Source organism: Jaculus jaculus, chromosome 15 (genome assembly GCF_020740685.1).
Source record: "Jaculus jaculus isolate mJacJac1 chromosome 15, mJacJac1.mat.Y.cur, whole genome shotgun sequence".
Classification (NCBI taxonomy): Eukaryota; Metazoa; Chordata; class Mammalia; order Rodentia; family Dipodidae; genus Jaculus; species Jaculus jaculus.
The window spans coordinates 35,408,442-35,426,728 of record NC_059116.1 but is presented as its reverse complement, the minus strand read 5'-3'; the positions used below and the strand labels follow the sequence as shown (position 1 = coordinate 35,426,728).

At 49.7% G+C, this 18,287-nt stretch overlaps 1 protein-coding gene across 3 annotated transcripts in view; it reads left to right on the top strand.

Annotated features, from left to right (window-relative positions):
- The first annotated feature begins 6,794 nt into the window (after positions 1 to 6,794).
- Atcay (ATCAY kinesin light chain interacting caytaxin) overlaps positions 6,795 to 18,287 on the top strand; it is a 37,901-nt gene continuing 26,408 nt past the window's right edge. For 2 of the 3 annotated variants that reach the window (XM_045135020.1, XM_045135018.1), the window contains exons 1-2: positions 6,795 to 7,003; positions 8,892 to 9,071. In XM_045135020.1, coding sequence (XP_044990955.1) covers positions 8,995 to 9,071 — 77 coding nt within the window. In that variant the 5' untranslated portion in view covers positions 6,795 to 7,003; positions 8,892 to 8,994. The remainder of the gene's footprint in view (positions 7,004 to 8,891; positions 9,072 to 18,287) is intronic. The other variant, XM_045135019.1, reaches the window with a different exon arrangement.

The following is an 18,287-nucleotide window of genomic DNA, read 5'->3' as shown; positions in this document are numbered from 1 at the left end:
TTGTAGTGTGGCATGGGTAAACATCATCGCATCTTCTGAAGAAAAGTTCACAGGGGTTGGGAGAGAGGGCTCGTGGTTAAGGCATTTGTCTGCGGAGCCTAACAACCCAAGTTCCATTCCCCAGTACCCACATAAAGCCAGATGCACAAAGTGGCTCATGCATCTGGAGTCTGTTTGCAGTGGCTCAAGGCCCTGGCACATCCATTCTTTCTGTCTGTTTCTATTTTTATCTCTTTTTCCTTGCAAATAAATAAATATATTTTTAAAAAGATAAAGGTCACAGAAACCTTACCCCTTGCCACAAGCCCATCCCTGACTCATAGCCCCACTCAGATATTAGTTCATTTGCCTTTTTAAAATTGTATTTAGAACACTCCAGGGACTTCCGGCCAAGATGGCGACCACCTAGCTGCGCTGCAAATACCGAGAAAAGAAAGATAGATGCAGATCCTAAGAAGAGAGCCACCCCATCATACCTCAAAAGGGCCCTGACTGAAACTAAGGAAAATTGGTGAAACAAGCAAGGGTGCTGTTTTCCTGATGAACCGGACACCAGCACAAGGGGAAGGAGACCAACACAGAGAAAACTCAACTCCTACCAAATCAGAGAGCCAGAGCCTCAGAGGCCCCCAACACCTCATCACTGAAGCAGACCAAAAATGAACCCAACATGGCTCAGGGAATGTTTGCAGAAGAGGGGGCAGAAATAATGTCAGAGCCACATGTTGGGTCATGATATGCAGAGACATTTATCATACCAATAACTATGGGCTAACTCCACAATGCACGACCCATATACATCAACAAGGAGGGGCCATTGGGGAGGGGGTAGGTCACAGATGAACCTAATAATAGTACCAAATTGCCTGTATTTGCTGAATAGAAAACTAATTTTAAAAAGGGAAAGAAAAAAAAATAAAATAAAATTATATTTATTCATTTTCAAGCAGACAGAGAGAGAGAGAGAGAGAGAGAGAGAGAGAGAGATCACACACCAGGGCCTCCAGTCTCTGCAAACGAATTCCAAATGCATGTGCTACTTTGGTGCCTCTGGCTTTATGTGGGTATTGGGGAATGGAACATGGATCCTTAAGCTTTACAGGTAATTGCCTTAACTGCTGGGCCATCTCTCCAGCCCTGCCTTTTCTTTTGTTTTTCTTTCTTTTTCTCTCTCTCTCTCTTTCTTTCTTTTCTTCTTTCTTTCAGAGCGACAGACAGAGAGAGAAAGAGGCAGAAAGAGAGAAAGAGAGAGAGAGAGAGAGAATGGGTGCGCCAGGGCCTCCAGCCACTACAAACGAACTCCAGATGCATGCGCCCCCTTGTGCATCTGGCTAATATGGGTCCTGAGGAATCCAGCCTTGAACTGGGGTCCTTAGGCTTCACAGGCAAGCGCTTAACCCACTAAGCCATCTCTCCAGCCCTCTTTTGTTTTTCTTTTGAGACAGAGACTCACTTTGTGACCCAGCCTGGCTTTCAACTCATAGCAAATTTCCTGCCTCAACCTCCCAAAAGCTGGAATGACAGGCACAAGTCACCATGCCTTGTTCATTTGTCTTTGCAGCTCTATGCTGCAGACATCGAGCTAGATCATTCTTGGACAGACACCTTGGGAGCCAAGTATTACACACATCCACACATGTCCTTATGAGCAGGTGTGGCTGCAGGGAAGGATCTGGCAACTGCCATGTGCTCACCATGCTCTGGCTGAGGTCCAGCGAGTAATTGCACCATGCCGGCCTCCAAGGCCTGCGGTCTTAATTAGGTGAGGCTTAGTTCCTATGAGGCAGGGCTCTTTCAGTCATCCTCTGGGCTGCATTCCTTTTCTCCTTTACTGTAATTTGTTTGTTTGGTGGTGGTGTGCAGAGTTTGTTTGGTTTTTGTCTTATTTTGTTTCTTTTTTAATATTTATTTTTTTTAAGAGAGAGGGATAGAATAGTCCAAACAGACTCCAGACACTTGCGCCACCTTGTGCATCTGGCTTATGTGAGTACGGGTAATTGAACCTGGGTCCTTAGGCTTTGCAGGCAAGTGCCTTAACCCCTAAGCCATCTCTCCAGCCCTTGTTTTGTTTCTTGAGAGAGGGTCTCACCGTGTATTCCTGGCTGGCTTGAAGTTCATTATTTCGCCCAGGCTGGCCTTGGACTTGCAGCAGTCCTCTCACATGTTCCTACCGAATGCTAGGAACGTAGGCATGCACACCATGCATGAATTTTGTGTCCATGATTCCTGTATCCAACCAGTCCTGAGAAATAGTTCTAGTTGATTGGTTTTTATTTTGTTCTATACTGTTGCGTTAGTGAACAGCAGCCATCATTGCTAAGAGAAATACACATGATAGAATATCATTCAACCATGGAAAAGGAAAGGCATCCTGACCCCTATCCCAGTGTAGAGGGACCTTGAGGAGATGATGTTCAGTGTCATGAGCTAGACAAAGGACATACCTTGCAGGATCCCACTTTCAAGAGGTCCCCAGAGTCCTTAGACCCACAGAGGCAGGAAGTGGATGATAGGGCCCAGGGACTAGGGAGAGAATAGGAGTTACTATTAAGTGGGGACAGAACTTCAGTGTGAAGAGATGAAACGTTCCAGACATTGATGGTAGGGTCACTCACGCAGCCATTTGAATGAGCTTCATGGAGTTGAGATGCATGCTTAAACATGGTTAAGATGTGCCAGGCATGGTGGCACACACCTTGAATCCTGGTACTTGGCAGGCAGAGGTAGGATCACTGTGAGTTCAAGGCTAGTCTGAGACAACATAATGAAGTCCAAGTCAGCCTTGGATACAGCAAGACCCTACCTCATAAAAAAAAAACAAAGAAATAAAATAAAATAAAAGGCTGGGCTGGGTGTGGTGGCACACGCCTTTAATCCCAGCACTCAGGAGGCAGAGGTAGGAGGATGGACGTAAGTTCGAGGCCACCCTGAGACTACATAGTGAATTCCAGGTCAGCCTAGGCTAGAGTGAGACCCTACCTTGAAAAAACAAAACTGAGCCAAACTAAAAAGCTGGGTGTGATGACACCAGCTTGGGAACCCAGCACTTGGGAGGCTGAGGCAGGAAAATCACTGTGAGTTCCAGGTCAGGCCAGACTAGAACAAGACCCTGTCTGAAAACAACAACAACAACAAATAAGCTAGATGTGGAGGCACATGCTTTTAGTCTTAGCACTTGGCAGGCAGAGGTAGGAGGATTGCTGTAAGTTCAAGGCCAGCCTGAGACTACATAATAAATTTTAGGCCAGCCTGGGCTAGAGTGAGACCCCTACCTCAAACCCCACCCCCGCCACCAAAAACACAGCGAAGATGTAAATTTTATGTGATGTACATGTTACCACAATTAAAAGGAAAGGGAAACAACAAAAGGACAGGTTGCTGCGCGAAATGGCCCCTGGAGTTCAAGAACGGTGGCTTCAGCACTCTGGACAGCTTCCTGCGCACTGTGATGGGCGGAGCTGCTCTCTGCAGAGCTTGGGCCTTCTCTGCTGGACTGCGGCCGGGCTCCGAGTGCCCTTTTCTCTCTCCCTTTGCCTGACTCCTGCTCACTCCACAGAGCCCCATCCCCACTGCCCTGTTAATGCCTCTGTGGGCCTTTAATGATCTCTAAATCAGCAAAACTTCCGAAAGGTCCACTTTCTTGGCTGGATGAGCAGATGCCCCAGCCTTGTGCCAGGGGTTCTGGGTTTTTGGCCTCTGCTGTGCTTACTAGAACTGGGACTATGCAGGCAAATTCCCTGGAATCTTCCAGTGAGCCAAGTAAACCTTTTTCCTTTATAAAGTAGCAGCCTTAGGCATTTCATTGTGACAGTGCAAACCACTGCATTGCATTTCCTGAACATTTAAACAAATATTTAATTAATTTATTTGAGAGAGAGAGAAGCAGATAAATATAGAGAGAATGGACAAGTCAGGGCCTCCAACCACTGCAAATGAACTCCAGACGCATGCATCACCATGTGCATTAGTGGGTACTAAGGAATCAAACCTGGGCTGTGAGCCTTTGCAAGCATGCAAAGACATTTGCTTCCTGAAAAAAAAAAAGAACAGACTGCAACAAGCCAGAGGTAGAGACACATGCTTTCACAGTTTGTAGACCACAAATCTGAAACCAAGGAATAGTGTTCCAAAGTCTAAGAGAACCCTTCCGGGCCTCTTGCCTTCCAACGCTGTGGACTTCAGCAGCTTGTAAGCAGGCAAATACATCTGCTCAGCTCAGCCTCCAGCTTCCACAGGGCCTGCCCACTCATATGCCTCTTCCTTCTAGGATGCTGTCAACAGATTAGCGATCACCCTAATCCTGGGTGACCTCATCCCAGCATCTTTAGCCCATTACATTAACAAAAACCCTCCTACAAATAAAGTCACATGCACAAGCTCCCCAGACCCAGGCTTATGGGGAAGGCACCAGGGACCTGGCAAATGCTAGGCAGATGCTGTCCTGCTGACCACGCCCCCAGCCCTCACTGTGGATTCTAGGCTGTCACTCTGCTGCTGACCACGCCCCCAGCCCTCACTGTGGATTCTAGACTGTCACTCTACTGCTGACCACGCCCCCAGCCCTCACTGTGGGCTCTAGGCTGTCACTCTATCCCTGAAGACACCCCCAGCCCTCACTGTGGATTCTCAGTGTTGTTTTTTTTTTTTATTTGTTTTTGTTTTGTTTTGTTTTCAAGGTAGGGTTTCACTCTAGTCCAGGCTGACCTGGAATTCACTGTGTAATCTCGCGGTGGCCTTGAACTCACAGTGATCCTCCTACCTCTGCCTCTCAAGTGCTGGGATTAATGTTGTGTGCCACCACCCCTGGCTTTTTTTTCTCTCTCTCTTTTTATTTATTTTTTTAAAAATTTATTCACAAGCAGAGAAAAAAGAGAGACAGAGAGAATAGGTGTGCCAGGGCCTCCAGCCACTGCAAATGAACTCCAGAAGCATGCACCTATCTTGTGCATCTGGCTGTATGTGGGTGCTGGGAAATAAAACACAGGTTGTTAGTCTTTGCACCTTAACTACTGAGCCATCTCTCCAGCCCCTTTTAACTTTTTAAAAATATTTATTTATTTATTTATTAAAGACAGAGAGAGAGATTGAATAGGCACACCAGGACTTCCAGCCACTGCATACAAACTCCAGACGCGCGGGCCACCTTGTGCATCCGGCTTATATGGGTCCTGGGAAATAGAACCTAGTTCCTTTGGATTTACAGACAAGAACCTTAACTGCTAAGCCATTTCCCCAGTCCCCCCTTTTAACTTTAAAAATTTTTTAAAGTATTTATTTGAAAGAGACAAAGAGGCAGGTGAAGAGAGGTGGGAGGCAGGGAGAATAGGTGCCTCAGGGCCCAGTGCCACTGCAAATGAACCCCACACACATGTGCCACTGTCCATCGGGCTTTATGTGGGTGCTGGGGAATAAAATTTGGGCTGTCAGGCTTTGCAAGTAAGTGTCTTTAATGGCTGAGCCATTTCTCTAGCCCTTGTTTTGTTTTACTTACTTATTTTGTTGTTGTTGTTTTGAGGTAGTGTCTCACTCTGTAGCTCCAGCTGCCCTTGAACTCACAGCAATTCTCCTGCCTCAACCTCCTGGATGTTGGGATTAAAGTTGTGTGCCACCATGCCTAGCCAGTTTTGTTGTTGTTGCTGCTGTTGTTTTGTTGTTGTTTGTTTTTCAAGGCAGGGTCTCACTCTAGCCCAGGCTGACCTGGAATTTACTATGTAGTCTCAGGGTGGCCTCGAGCTCATGGCAATCCTCCTTCCTCTGTCTCCCAAATCCTGGGATTAAGGGTGTGCGCCACCATGCCCAGCTTCCTAGCCAGTTTTTTATTTGTTATTTTGACCTAAGGTACTCACTAAATTGCCCAAGCTGACCATAGAGTCGCTCTGTAATGCAAGCTGGCCTTGAACTTGCAATCCTCATGCCTCAGCATCTGGAGTAGGTGAAGATGGTCTACAAACCCTGTTTCTTTTTCTTTTCTTTTTTTTTTTTTTTTTTGAGACAGGGTCTCACTGTAGCCCAGGCTGACCTGGAATTAGTCTCAGGCTGGCCTTGAACTCATGGCGATCCTCTTACCTCTGCCTCCTGAGTGCTGGGATTAAAGGCATATGCCACCAGGCCCTGCTTCCTTCCTTCCTTCCTTCCTTCCTTCTTTCTTTTTTTTTTTTTTTTTTTTTTTTTTTTGAGGTAGGGTTTCACTCTAGCTCAGGCTGACCTGAGATTCACTATGTAGTGTCAGGGCGGCCTCGAACTCACGGCGATCCTCCTACCTGTGCCTCCCGAGTGATGGGATTAAAGGCGTGTGTCACCACGTCCTGCTTCTTTCTTTTTAAAGATATTTTTTTATTTATAAGGAGAGAGCGAGAGAGAATGGGCGTGCCAGGAACGAACTCCAGATGCACACGCCACTTCGCTGCAGCTGGCTTACGTGGGTACTGGGGACTTGAACACGGGTCGTTAGGCTTTGCAGGCAAGAGCCTTAACCACCGGGCAAGCCCTCCAGCCCTCCAAACTCTCCACCATCCTGCATCACCCAGGGTCGGGCGCCTTTAGCACATCCATGAAGTGGCAACCGGAGTCCACAGCGGTTTCAGAGGCTCGCCCGGAAATACTTTGCTGCGGGATGGTTCCCCAGCCAGGGGGCCTCGGCCTCCGAGCGTTTATTTACTCCTCTCTCGTCGGGGTTTTGCGGGGCAGATCGGCGGTGCGGGCGGTGGGAGCCGCGGTCCCCCAGCCAATGGGGACGCGAGGCCGGAGCTTGGGCTCCTCCCCCGGCGGTCCGCGCACACAAAGCGCCCCGAGCCGCTCCGGGAAGCCGGGCTCCTCCAGCTGCGATGGGTGCGGGGACCTGAAGACTCTCGGTAACCCCAAAACCGCGAGTGACCTTCCTCGGGCGGGGTGCGGCGCCCCCGGCCCCGCGCGCTGAGCACCGTCGCCAGCAGCTGCAGGCCAGGGACCAGCTGCGGGAGATGAGCAGCCACCTTGTGGGCCTGTGACCGGCGCCCAGAGTGAGGTGAGGGCCTTTCCCCGTGGGCTGGCAGGTCGCCTCCCCTGCCTCCAGCCCAGCAGGTTGATCCGGGTCGCGGGCCTTGGCAGCCGGGTGGGAGCCAGAGGCTCAGTCAGGGAGGATGCGCATCCCTGTACCCTGCTGGTGCCCCCACCCTCCTTTCTCCAGGCTTGGGGACCCTCGGAAAGACGGGCTCACCCCGCCTCTGCACCTCCTATTTATAACTCCTGGAGCCTGCGTCAGCCTTGGGGTGGGGGGAAGAGGGAAAAAAAAAAACGATTTTAGAGTTGTGCCTAGGGAGAGGGTTGCAATGGATGCTCGTGTTTTCCTGGCCTGGCCTGCGATGGGCGGATAATCCACTTCTGTAGACATCCCTTCTCATGCCTCCTTTCAAAGACCCACCACGCCCGTATGTATATGGGGGCCTGTGGTTGTGGGTCTCCCAGCCCCAGAAGAGGGGAACAAATAAATGCAAGGACCCCTGCCTTTCTCAAGCCGGCGCCCCGCTCCTTTCCTCCGGATTTGCTGCGGCCTGTAATGTGTAGAAGGATTTGGGGGTGGGTGTCTCTCCAGTACTGCGTCTCAGGTCCCTCCTCCATGAATGAATGACGACATTCCCGGTGATGCTCCGCTGGCTCCTCATCCCTCCCTGTCACTGACACAAACCTTCCCTGCGGGGTGTCAGCCATGGCCAGCCCTGCAGAGGCGCGGCCGAGGGGTGAGCCGGGCTGGGAGTCCGGGATTAGCGGGTGGCCTGCGGGCAGCTCTTACAGTAGTGTTCTGCCATGGCTGCCGAGCTTGAACCTGATGTTCTGCCGTCCACATGCAAATAAGGAAAACATCAGCTACTTCTTTTAAAATGGGGTCTTTCAGCCATGCTGCTATGGACACTTGGGAAGGGTCATTGGTTGGAGGTCCTGGGCATGACTGACCTCCATCCAGAAAGGCCTGTACCCATAATCAACAACCCAGCATGCCACCATATGTTCCAAGATGTCCCTTGAGGGAGTGGGGAGGTGGAATAATTGTCCCCAAAATGAACCACTGGTTTAGAAGACAGAACAAGGCTGTTGTTATTGTTGTTGTTTTTCCTCCAGCCATAAGATCCTGGAAGGTTCCCTACAATATATGTCTAGGTCAACTCCTTGACACAGGGAAACTGAGGCCCAGGCTAATGATGACTGTGATGTAGCCTTAATGGAGGGCTCAGATCCCACCCTGTGTTGTACATCAGAAAAATAAACAAAATCAACCTCAGCCACTGAAATATTGCCTTCTATTATTTTTTAATATATTCATTCATTCATTCATTCATTCATTGGAGAGAGAGTGTGTGTAAGGGAATGCCAGGGCCTCCTGCCACTGCAAATGAACTCCAGCTGCAAGCACCACTTTATGCATCTGTCTGGCTTTACGTGGGTACTGGGGAATCGAACCTGGGCTGTCAGGCTTTGCAAACAAGTGCTTTTAACTGCTGAGCCATCTCTCTAGCTCCACATTTCCTTCTTAGACCTGGGACTTGCTTCTTTATGAAGACAGAAGGACAAGAGCAAGTGAGTTAAAGCAGACCAGGTTGTTTTAGAAAGTGTCACTTCCAGTGAGGAAAAAAATAAGCATATCAGTCATTCACATTTTAGTATGAGTTAGTTTTTTTTAAATCATTGCTTCACAGTTGAGGTCCCAGAGAAGAGAGAAAGAATGAGTGTCACAATTAGTTCTAGAAATTGGATTTCAGATCCCTGTGGAGGGGCTTGTGGCTGAGGCTCAGTCCCTCACCTAGGTTCTGACACCACATAGATATCCTTGGTTCTTTCTCGTCTGTGGAGTGGGGATGCCTCATGGGCTGGTTGGTGATTGGTAAAAACCTGAGGTGGATGCTGATCTGTGTCAACAGGGCAGACGAAGCTGTTGCTGAGATGATGGTCTAGCTCAGTCCATCCCTTCATCCTCAGATCTGGGATTTCCCCTGCCTCCAGTTGGCTCCTACTCCTGACCCCATGGGGACCACAGAAGCCACGCTCCGGATGGAAAACGTGGATGTGAGGGAGGAATGGCAAGATGAGGATCTGCCCAGGTAGGGCTTCCAGTGTCCTAGTGCACCTCATCCCTCCAGGTAGGGGTGCCAGAACTTTCTGGAACCTCTGCCCCCAGAGCATCTTAAGAACTGAAGCTGAAGCTGGGCATAGTGGCACACTCCTTTAATCCCAGCACTAAGAAAGCAGAGGTAGGAGGGTGGCCATCCCTGAGACTATATAGTGAATTCCATATCAACCAAGGCTAGAGTGAAACCCCACCTAAAAAACAAAAAAAGAAAGAAAGAAAAAGAACTGAAGCTCAGAGCCAATGTGATGGTATACACCTTTAATCCCAACACTGGGAAGGCAGAGGTTGAAGGAGTTTGAGGCCATCCTGTGCTGCAGAGTCAGTTCCAGGTCAGCCTGGCCTAGAGTCAGACCCTGCCTCAAAGAATTAAAAAAAAGAAATGAATCTAACTCTGATAGACACAACTGTATGCTCAGAACTTCAGAAGGATACTGAGTTCCAGGCCAGCCTGAGCTACATTGTGAGGCCATAATTCAAAAAACCTAGGACTGAAGATGGAGCTCCACAGTACAGTCACAGCCTAGAATCCACAGTGAGGGCTGGGGCCATGGTCAGTGGTATAGTGACAGCCTAGAACCCACAGTGAGGGATGGGGGTGTGGTCAGTGGTAGAGTGACAGCCTAGAACCCACAGTGAAGGATGGGGGCATAGTCAGTGATAGAGTGACAGCCTAGAACCCACAGTGAGGGATGGGGGTGTGATCAGTGGTAGAATGACAGCCTAGAACCCACAGTGAAGGATGGGGGCATAGTCAGTGATAGAGTGACAGCCTAGAACCCACAGTGAGGTCTTGGGGTGTGGTCAGAGGCATAATAACAGCCTAGAACCCACAGTGAGGGCTGGGGGTGTGGTCAGAGGTAGAGTGACAGCTTAGAACCCACAGTGAGGGCTGGGGCGTGGTCAGAGGTATAGTGACAGCCTAGAACCCACAGTGAGGGCCGGGGCCGTGGTCAGAGGTAGAGTGACAGTCTAGAACCCGCAGTGAGGTCTTGGGGTGTGGTCAGAGGCAGAATGACAGCCTAGAGCCCACAGTGAGGGCTGGGGGCATGGTCAGAGGTAGAGGGACAGCCTAGAACCCACAGTGAGGGCTGGGGGCGTGGTCAGAGGTAGAGTGACAGCCTAGAACCCACAGTGAGGCCCGGGGGCGTGGTCAGAGGTAGAGTGACAGTCTAGAACCCGCAGTGAGGTCTTGGGGTGTGGTCAGAGGCAGAATGACAGCCTAGAGCCCACAGTGAGGGCTGGGGGTGTGGTCAGAAGTAGAGTGACAGCCTAGAACCCACAGTGAGGGCTGGGGGCATGGTCAGAGGTAGAGTGACAGTCTAGAACCCGCAGTGAGGTCTCAGGGTGTGGTCAGAGGCAGAATGACAGCCTAGAACCCACAGTGAGGGCTGGGGGCATGGTCAGAGGTAGAGTGACAGCCTAGAACCCACAGTGAGGGATGGGGGTGTGGTCAGAGGTAGAGTGACAGCCTAGAACCCACAGTGAAGGATGGGGGCATAGTCAGTGATAGAGTGACAGCCTAGAACCCACAGTGAGGGCTGGGGGCGTGGTCAGAGGTAGAGTGACAGCCTAGAACCCACAGTGAGGGCTGGGGGCATGGTCAGAGGTAGAGTGACAGCCTAGAACCCACAGTGAGGGCTGGGGGCATGGTCAGAGGTAGAGTGACAGCCTAGAACCCACAGTGAGGGCTGGGGGCGTGGTCAGAGGTAGAGTGACAGCCTAGAACCCACAGTGAGGGCTTGGGGCGTGGTCAGAGGTAGAGTGACAGCCTAGAAGCCACAGTGAGGGCTTGGGGCGTGGTCAGAGGTAGAGTGACAGTCTAGAACCCGCAGTGAGGTCTTGGGGTGTGGTCAGAGGCAGAATGACAGCCTAGAGCCCACAGTGAGGGCTGGGGTGTGGTCAGAGGTAGAGTGACAGCCTAGAACCCACAGTGAGGTCTCAGGGTGTGGTCAGAGGCAGAATGACAGCCTAGAACCCACAGTGAGGGCTGGGGGCATGGTCAGAGGTAGAGTGACAGCCTAGAACCCACAGTGAGGGATGGGGGTGTGGTCAGAGGTAGAGTGACAGCTAGAACCCACAGTGAAGGATGGGAGCATAGTCAGTGATAGAGTGACAGCCTAGAACCCACAGTGAGGGCTGGGGGAGTGGTCAGAGGTAGAGTGACAGCCTAGAATCCACAGTGAGGGCTGGGGGTGTGGTCAGAGGTAGAGTGACAGCTTAGAACCCACAGTGAGGGCTGGGGCCGTGGTCAGAGGTATAGTGACAGCCTAGAACCCACAGTGAGGGCCGGGGGCGTGGTCAGAGGTAGAGTGACAGTTTAGAACCCACAGTGAGGTCTTGGGGTGTGGTCAGAGGCAGAATGACAGCCTAGAGCCCACAGTGAGGGCTGGGAGTGTGGTCAGAGTTAGAGTGACAGCCTAGAACCCACAGTGAGGGCTGGGGGCATGGTCAGAGGTAGAGGGACAGTCTAGAACCCGCAGTGAGGTCTTGGGGTGTGGTCAGAGGCAGAATGATAGCCTAGAACCCACAGTGAGGGCTGGGGGCGTGGTCAGAGGTAGAGTCACAGCCTAGAACCCACAGTGAGGGCTGGGGGCATGGTCAGAGGTAGAGTGACAGCCTAGAACCCGCAGTGAGGGCCGGGAGCGTGGTCAGAGGTAGAGTGACAGTCTAGAACCCTCAGTGAGGTCTTGGGGTGTGGTCAGAGGCAGAATGACAGCCTAGAGCCCACAGTGAGGGCTGGGGTTGTGGTCAGAGGTAGAGTGACAGCCTAGAACCCACAGTGAAGTCTTGGGGTGTGGTCAGAGGCAGAATAACAGCCTAGAACCCACAGTGAGGGCTGGGGTCATGGTCAGAGGTAGAGTGACAGCCTAGAACCTGCAGTGAGGTCTCAGGGTGTGGTCAGAGGCAGAATGACAGCCTAGAACCCACAGTGAGGGCCGGGGGTGTGGTCAGAGGTAGAGTGACAGTCTAGAATCCACAGTGAGGGCTGGGCGCATGGTCAGAGGTAGAGTGACAGCCTAGAACCCACAGTGAGGGCTGGGGTATGGTCGATGATTAACATTTGTCTAGGATTTCAAACTCCTGAGCTCAGTCTCATAACCAAAACACTGGAAACTCTGTGCTTCTGGATACACCCTGCAGGCCCCACCTCTTCAAGTTCCCAGTACTTCCCATATCTTCACACAGTGGACCAAGTGATCCTTGAAGACACACTCAACCCTGCTACATAGTCAACACTTCCTACAGTTGTTGTTGTTGTTGTTGTTGTTGTTATTATTATTATTATTATTTTGGTTTTTCGAGGTAGGGTCTCACTCTAGCCCAGGCTGACCTGGAATTCACTATGGAGTCTCAGGATGGCCTCAAAGTCACGGCGATCCTCCTACCTCTGCCTCCCGAGTGCTGGGATTAAAGGTGTGTGCCACCATGCCCGGCTTATATATTTTATTTTATGTTTGGTTTTTCAAGGTAGGGTCTCACTCTAGCCCATATAGACCTGGAATTCACTATGTAGTCTCAGGGTGGCCTCTTCCTCACAGCTATCCTCCTACCTCTGTCTCTAGAGTGCTGGAATTAAAGGTGTGCGCCATAATGCTCACCTCCTATGGTTATTTTTTAATAATTTATTTATTTATTAGATAGAGAGAGAAAATGGGAATGCCAGGGCCTCTAGCCACTGCAAATGAACTCCAGATGCATGTGCTATCTTGTACATCTGGTGTTCTATGGGTACTTGGGAATTGAACTCAGTCCTTAGGCTTTGCAGGCAAGTGTCTTAACAGCTGAGCCATCGTTCCAGCCCTTCCCCCTCCATGGTTATTTTTTACACACTTTGTCTTGCCATTAAAGTGACCGCCACAAAAGTAGAAGTCTGTTTTTAATCAATTAACTTATTTTTGTACGTGTGTCTGTGCGTATGCATGAGCTTGTGTGTGCTTGTATCCAGAGGTCAAGGAGGAACTTTTGGGTCTGTTCTTACCTTTTTTCTTTCCTTTCCTTTAATTTTTTTTCCCTGACGTCAGGTTTCACTCTAGCCCAGGCTGACCTGGCACTCACTCTTTAGTCTCAGGCTGGCCTCAGACTCATATCAATCTGCCTACCTCTGCCTCCCAAGTGCTGGGATTAAAGGTGTGCACCATCACACCTGGATCTTTTTTTTTTTTTTAATTAAAAAATATTTTATTGACAGTGTCCTTACTTACAGACAATAACCCATGATAATTCTCTCCCCCACTTTCCCTTTCACAAACCCACACTCCATCATATCCCCTCCCTGGCTCTACTAGTCTTGCTTTTATTTTGACGTCATCATCTTTTCCTCCTATTATGAGCGTCTTGTGAACACATCTGGCTTTTAAAAAGTTATTTTTTAAAGATTTTTAAAATTTATTTATTAGAGACAATGAGAGGGAAAGAGAGATAAAGTGAGAATGGGCATGCCAAGCCTCTATCCACTGCAAATGAACTCCAGACACATGCGCCACCATGTGCATCTGGCTTACATGGGACCTGGAGAATCGAACCTGAGCCCTTAGTCTTCACAGGCATGCACCTTAACCACTAAGCCATCTCTCCAGCCCATGCCTGGCTTTTAGAAAAATGTTTTTAAAATGTTTATTTGAGAGACAGAGAGAAAGATGCAGACACAGAGAGAGAGAGAATGAATGGGCATGCCAGGGCCTCCTGACAGTGCAAACAAACTCCAGACACATGCGCCACTTTGTGCATCTGGCTTTATATGGGTACTGGGGAATCAAACCTAGGCTGTCAGGCTTTGCAAGCAAGTGCCTTTAAATATGAGCCACCTCTTGAGCCCTCCCTTTTTTTAAATTTTTTTTTACATTTTTTTTTGTTTGTTTATTTGAGAGTGACAGACACAGAGAGAAAGACAGATAGAGGGAGAGAGAGAGAATGGGCGCGCCAGGGCTTCCAGCCTCTGCAAACGAACTCCAGACGCGTGCGCCCCCTTGTGCATCTGGCTAACGTGGGACCTGGGGAACCGAGCCTCGAACCGGGGTTCTTAGGCTTCACAGGCAAGCGCTTAACCGCTAAGCCATCTCTCCAGCCCAAGCCCTCCCTTTTTTGAGGCAGTGTCTCACTGTAGCCCAAGCTAACCTCTAACTCATTGATCCTCCTACCTCACCCTTGAGCACTGGGCCTAAAGGCACGCAGAGCTCAGACCAGGTCTGTCTGCCTCACTGAGGCAGTGTCTCCACCTGGATCTTACTCGGCTATTGTTTTATTCTCCTGTCTCTGTCTCCCATCTTGCCTCAGCTTGCTGATAACACAGAAGCCTGCCACAGTTCCTGCCTGCTAGCTTTTCCCATGGGACCTGGGCATTGACTTTGGGTACGCAGGTTTGAGCAGCAGTCACTTTATCCACTGAGCTGACTCCCCAGCCCATGGTTCTGTGCTGTACCTCGTGTGCATGTGTGCTCTTGTGTTTGAGGACATGCGTGTGTGCATGGAGGCCAGAGGCTGAGGTTGGGTGGTCCTCCTCAGTAGCTCTTCTTGGTTTTTTTTTTTTGTTTTTGTTTTTGTTTTTAATTTTAGATAGAGCGGGAGAGAGAGACAGAGACAGAGACAGAGAGAGAATTGGCCACCACCATAGAAAAAGATGATGACATCAAAACAAAAGAGAGACTAACAGAGAGAGGGAGGAGATATGATGGAGAGTGGAGTTGTGAAGGGGAAAGTGGGGGAGGGGAGGGAATTATCATGGGTTAGTGTCTGTAAGCATAAAAGTTATCAGTGAAGTCAGACTGGCTGGTCAACAAGTCCCAGGGGTCCTTGAGTCCCAGGGTCCTTCTGCCTCTACCTCCCCAGCTATGGGGTTATAAATGCCCACCACCATGCCCAGCTTTTATGTGGGTGTTTGAGATCAGAACTCCAGTCCTCATGCTGGCATGGCAAGCACTTTACCCCCTGAGCCATCTGCCCAGCCCCCTTCTGTTTTGTTGGTTTTTGAGGTAGGGCCTCACTCTGGCCCAGGCTTACCTGGTATTCACTATGTAGTATCAGCCTTGAACTCACAAGTGCTGGGATTAAAGACGTGAGCCATCGGGCCTGAGAGAGAAAGATGGAGAATGGGTGTGCCAGGGCCTCTTAGCCACCACAGTCGAACTCCAAATGCACATGCCACTTTTTGCATCTGGCTTTATGTGGGTACTGGGGAATCAATCTCGGGTCATTAGGCTTTGTAGGCAAACGTCTTAACTGCTGGGCCTTCTCTCCATTCTAGTTTTTGTTGTCGTCATCATCTTTTTTTTTTTTTTTTAAGAAAGGAACTTAGGCTGCAAAGATGGCTTAGCAGTTAAGGCACTTGCCTGCAAAGCCTAAGAACCCAGGTTTGACTTCCCAGTACCCACATAAGATGCACATGGTGGCACATGCACCTGGCGTTCCCTTGCAATGACTAGAGGCTCTGCTGTGCCCATTTTTTCTCTCTCTCTCTGAAATAAATAAATAAAAATATTTAAAAAGAAAAAACGAAAGAAAGGAAGAAAAGAAAGAAGGGAGGGGGGGAGCCCGGGCGGTGGTGGCACAGGCCTTTAATCCCAGCATTCAGGAGGCAGAGCTAGGAGGATCACTGTGAGTTCAAGGCCACCCTGAGACTACATAGTGAATTCCAGGTCAGCCTGAGCTAGAGTGAGACCCTACCTCGAAAAACCAAGAAAAAAAATAAATAAATAAAACAAACAACAAAAGAAAGAAAGAGACTCACTGTGTCACCCAGACTGACCTTTAACTTGTCATCCTCTTGTCTCAGCCTTATGAGTGCTAGGATGATTGGTATGTGCCCCCACACTCATAGTGCCTGCTGTACAGTTGGCATACGGGTATTAGATAGATGTTGAGTGAATGGGTGATGGGAACGAAAGTCTCATGCTGATGCTGGGTATGGTGGTGCACGCCTTTAATCCCGGCACTCAGGAGGTAGAGGTAGGAGAATCACCATTAGTTCATAGTGAATTCCAGGTCAGCCTGAGCTACAGTGAGACCCTACCACGAAAAACAAAACAACAAAAAAAAATTGTTTTCATGCTGTTGCGATCCTGAGTCTGATTGGTTTCTGACACATTTAACACACTATTGACCTCCCTCTCCCTGGGGGCCAGGGGTCCCACTGGGAGACAATGCCCAGAGTTGCTTTCTAGCTACCAGGGGAGGGACAATATGAAGAACCAGGTATACTCAGCCTGCTACAGAGAATTTGCAAACAATTTCTAGTTCTAGAAAAATCCAACTGTGACAGTTCCCAAAATTTGAGTGGCATAAAGGTGACTCAAGCCAGGCATGGTGGCTCATGCCTTTAATCCCAGCACAGAGGTAGGAGGATTAACGTGACTTCGAGGCCACTCTGAGACTACATAGTGAAATCCAGGTCAGCCTGAGCTAAAGTGAGACCCTACCTCGAAAAAAACAAAAATAAATAAGTAAATACATAATTTTTTAAATTTTTTATTAGCATTTTCAATGATTATTAAAAAAAATCCCGTGTTAATTCCCTCCCTCCCCCCCCCCACTTTCTCCTTTGAAATTCCATTCTCCATCGTATTACCTCCCCATCACAATCATTGTACTTACATATATACAATATCAACCTATTAAGTACCCTCCTCCCTTCCTTTCTCTCCCCTTTATGTCTCCTTTTTAACTTATTGGCCTCTGCTACTAAGTATTTTCATTCTCACGCAGAAGCCCAGTCTACATATTTTTTTTTAAAAAAGGAGACTCAAAGAGAAGTGGAATTGAACCCAGAACCGTTGGAGCTTACCACTGCCATCCCTGCTCATATTGAACCAAACAGCCCAGGGTTTCATATGTCATTGTGGGATGGAGGCACCCCATTTTTGAGTTCTTTATCCCTGAATCTATTCATTTCATTTCCAGACCCTGAGTCCGTGAAACTGCATGTGCTCAGGGCAAGAGGGGACTCAGAGCAGCCCAGGATCTCTTTTCCGCAGGGGCCATTGTCTTTAAGGGTCTTTGCAGGTGTCGCTCTCTGATACGGGACAAGCCGGTGCTCAAGCCCATTCTACAATGGCACAGTGTTTACACAGAGCCTGTGCACACCCCCCACATGCTAGATATCACCTCCAAGATCTGTAGTTCTAGGGCATCCTCAGCAGACAGGGAACTTCAGCCCAGCCTGGGCTATGTGACACCCTGTAGGAGGGGCGGGGACAAGGAGAGGGGCTATTCCCATTCCCAAGCCTTCTGGGGACAAAAATGGGGCTGAACATAGTCCCACATCACAGCAGGTGAGTGGCCAGCTGGGCAGGGCTAAGAGGGACTTGGCCATGAAGACTCCAGCTGCTGGGCATCCCCTCCCAGCTCAGCTGTTCAGGGTTAGCAGAACAGTGGCCTCGCTGTGTGCCCAACCTGGCTCTTGGCCAGCAGGCCTCTGCCCTCCGTGTCGTGAAGCAGAGCTGCTGCCCATCACAGATGCCTGTGTGGCAGGAGGCCTGAGTGTGACCAGAGCTTGGGGAAGCCAGGTGTGCTGGCATATGCTTGTATCTCAGCAGTTGGAGCTAGAGACAGAGCAATCCCTGGGACTCGCTGGTCAGCCAGTCTGGCTGAATTAGCTCCAGACCAGTGAGCTAAAAAAAAAATTGTATAGGCAGGGCATGGAGGCCCGCGCCTTTAATCCCAGCACTTGGGAGGCAGAGGTAGGAAGATTGCCATGAGTTCGGGGGCCACCCTAAGACTATGTAGTGAATTCCAGGTTGGCCTGGGCTAGAGCGAGAACCTACCTCAAAAAAACAAAAACAAAAAGAAGAAGAAGAAGTAGATAGGAGGTACCAAGAGATGGCTCAGCAGTTAAGTGTGCTTCCTGTGCAAGCATGATGTCCTGTGGGAGTCTAAGACCACCCAATTTTGAATCACCCACTCAAACAGCTGGTCATGGTCACACATACCTGTAACCCCAGCTCTGCAGGAGAGCAGAGACTAGAGAATCTTCAGACCCCCACAAGCTCCTGAATCAGTAAAGAGACCTCAGCTCAAAACAAGACCCTGGCTCAAAGCTGAGCAAGGGAGCAGGACACCTGAGATTCTGGCCCATATCCACCACAGGAGAATGCCTCCTACTGTAGGCGAGGGTGTGGGGCACTGTTCCACACCTCACAGAAAACACACACACACACAGGACAGTGTTCCTGAGGGTGACACCTGAGAATGTCCT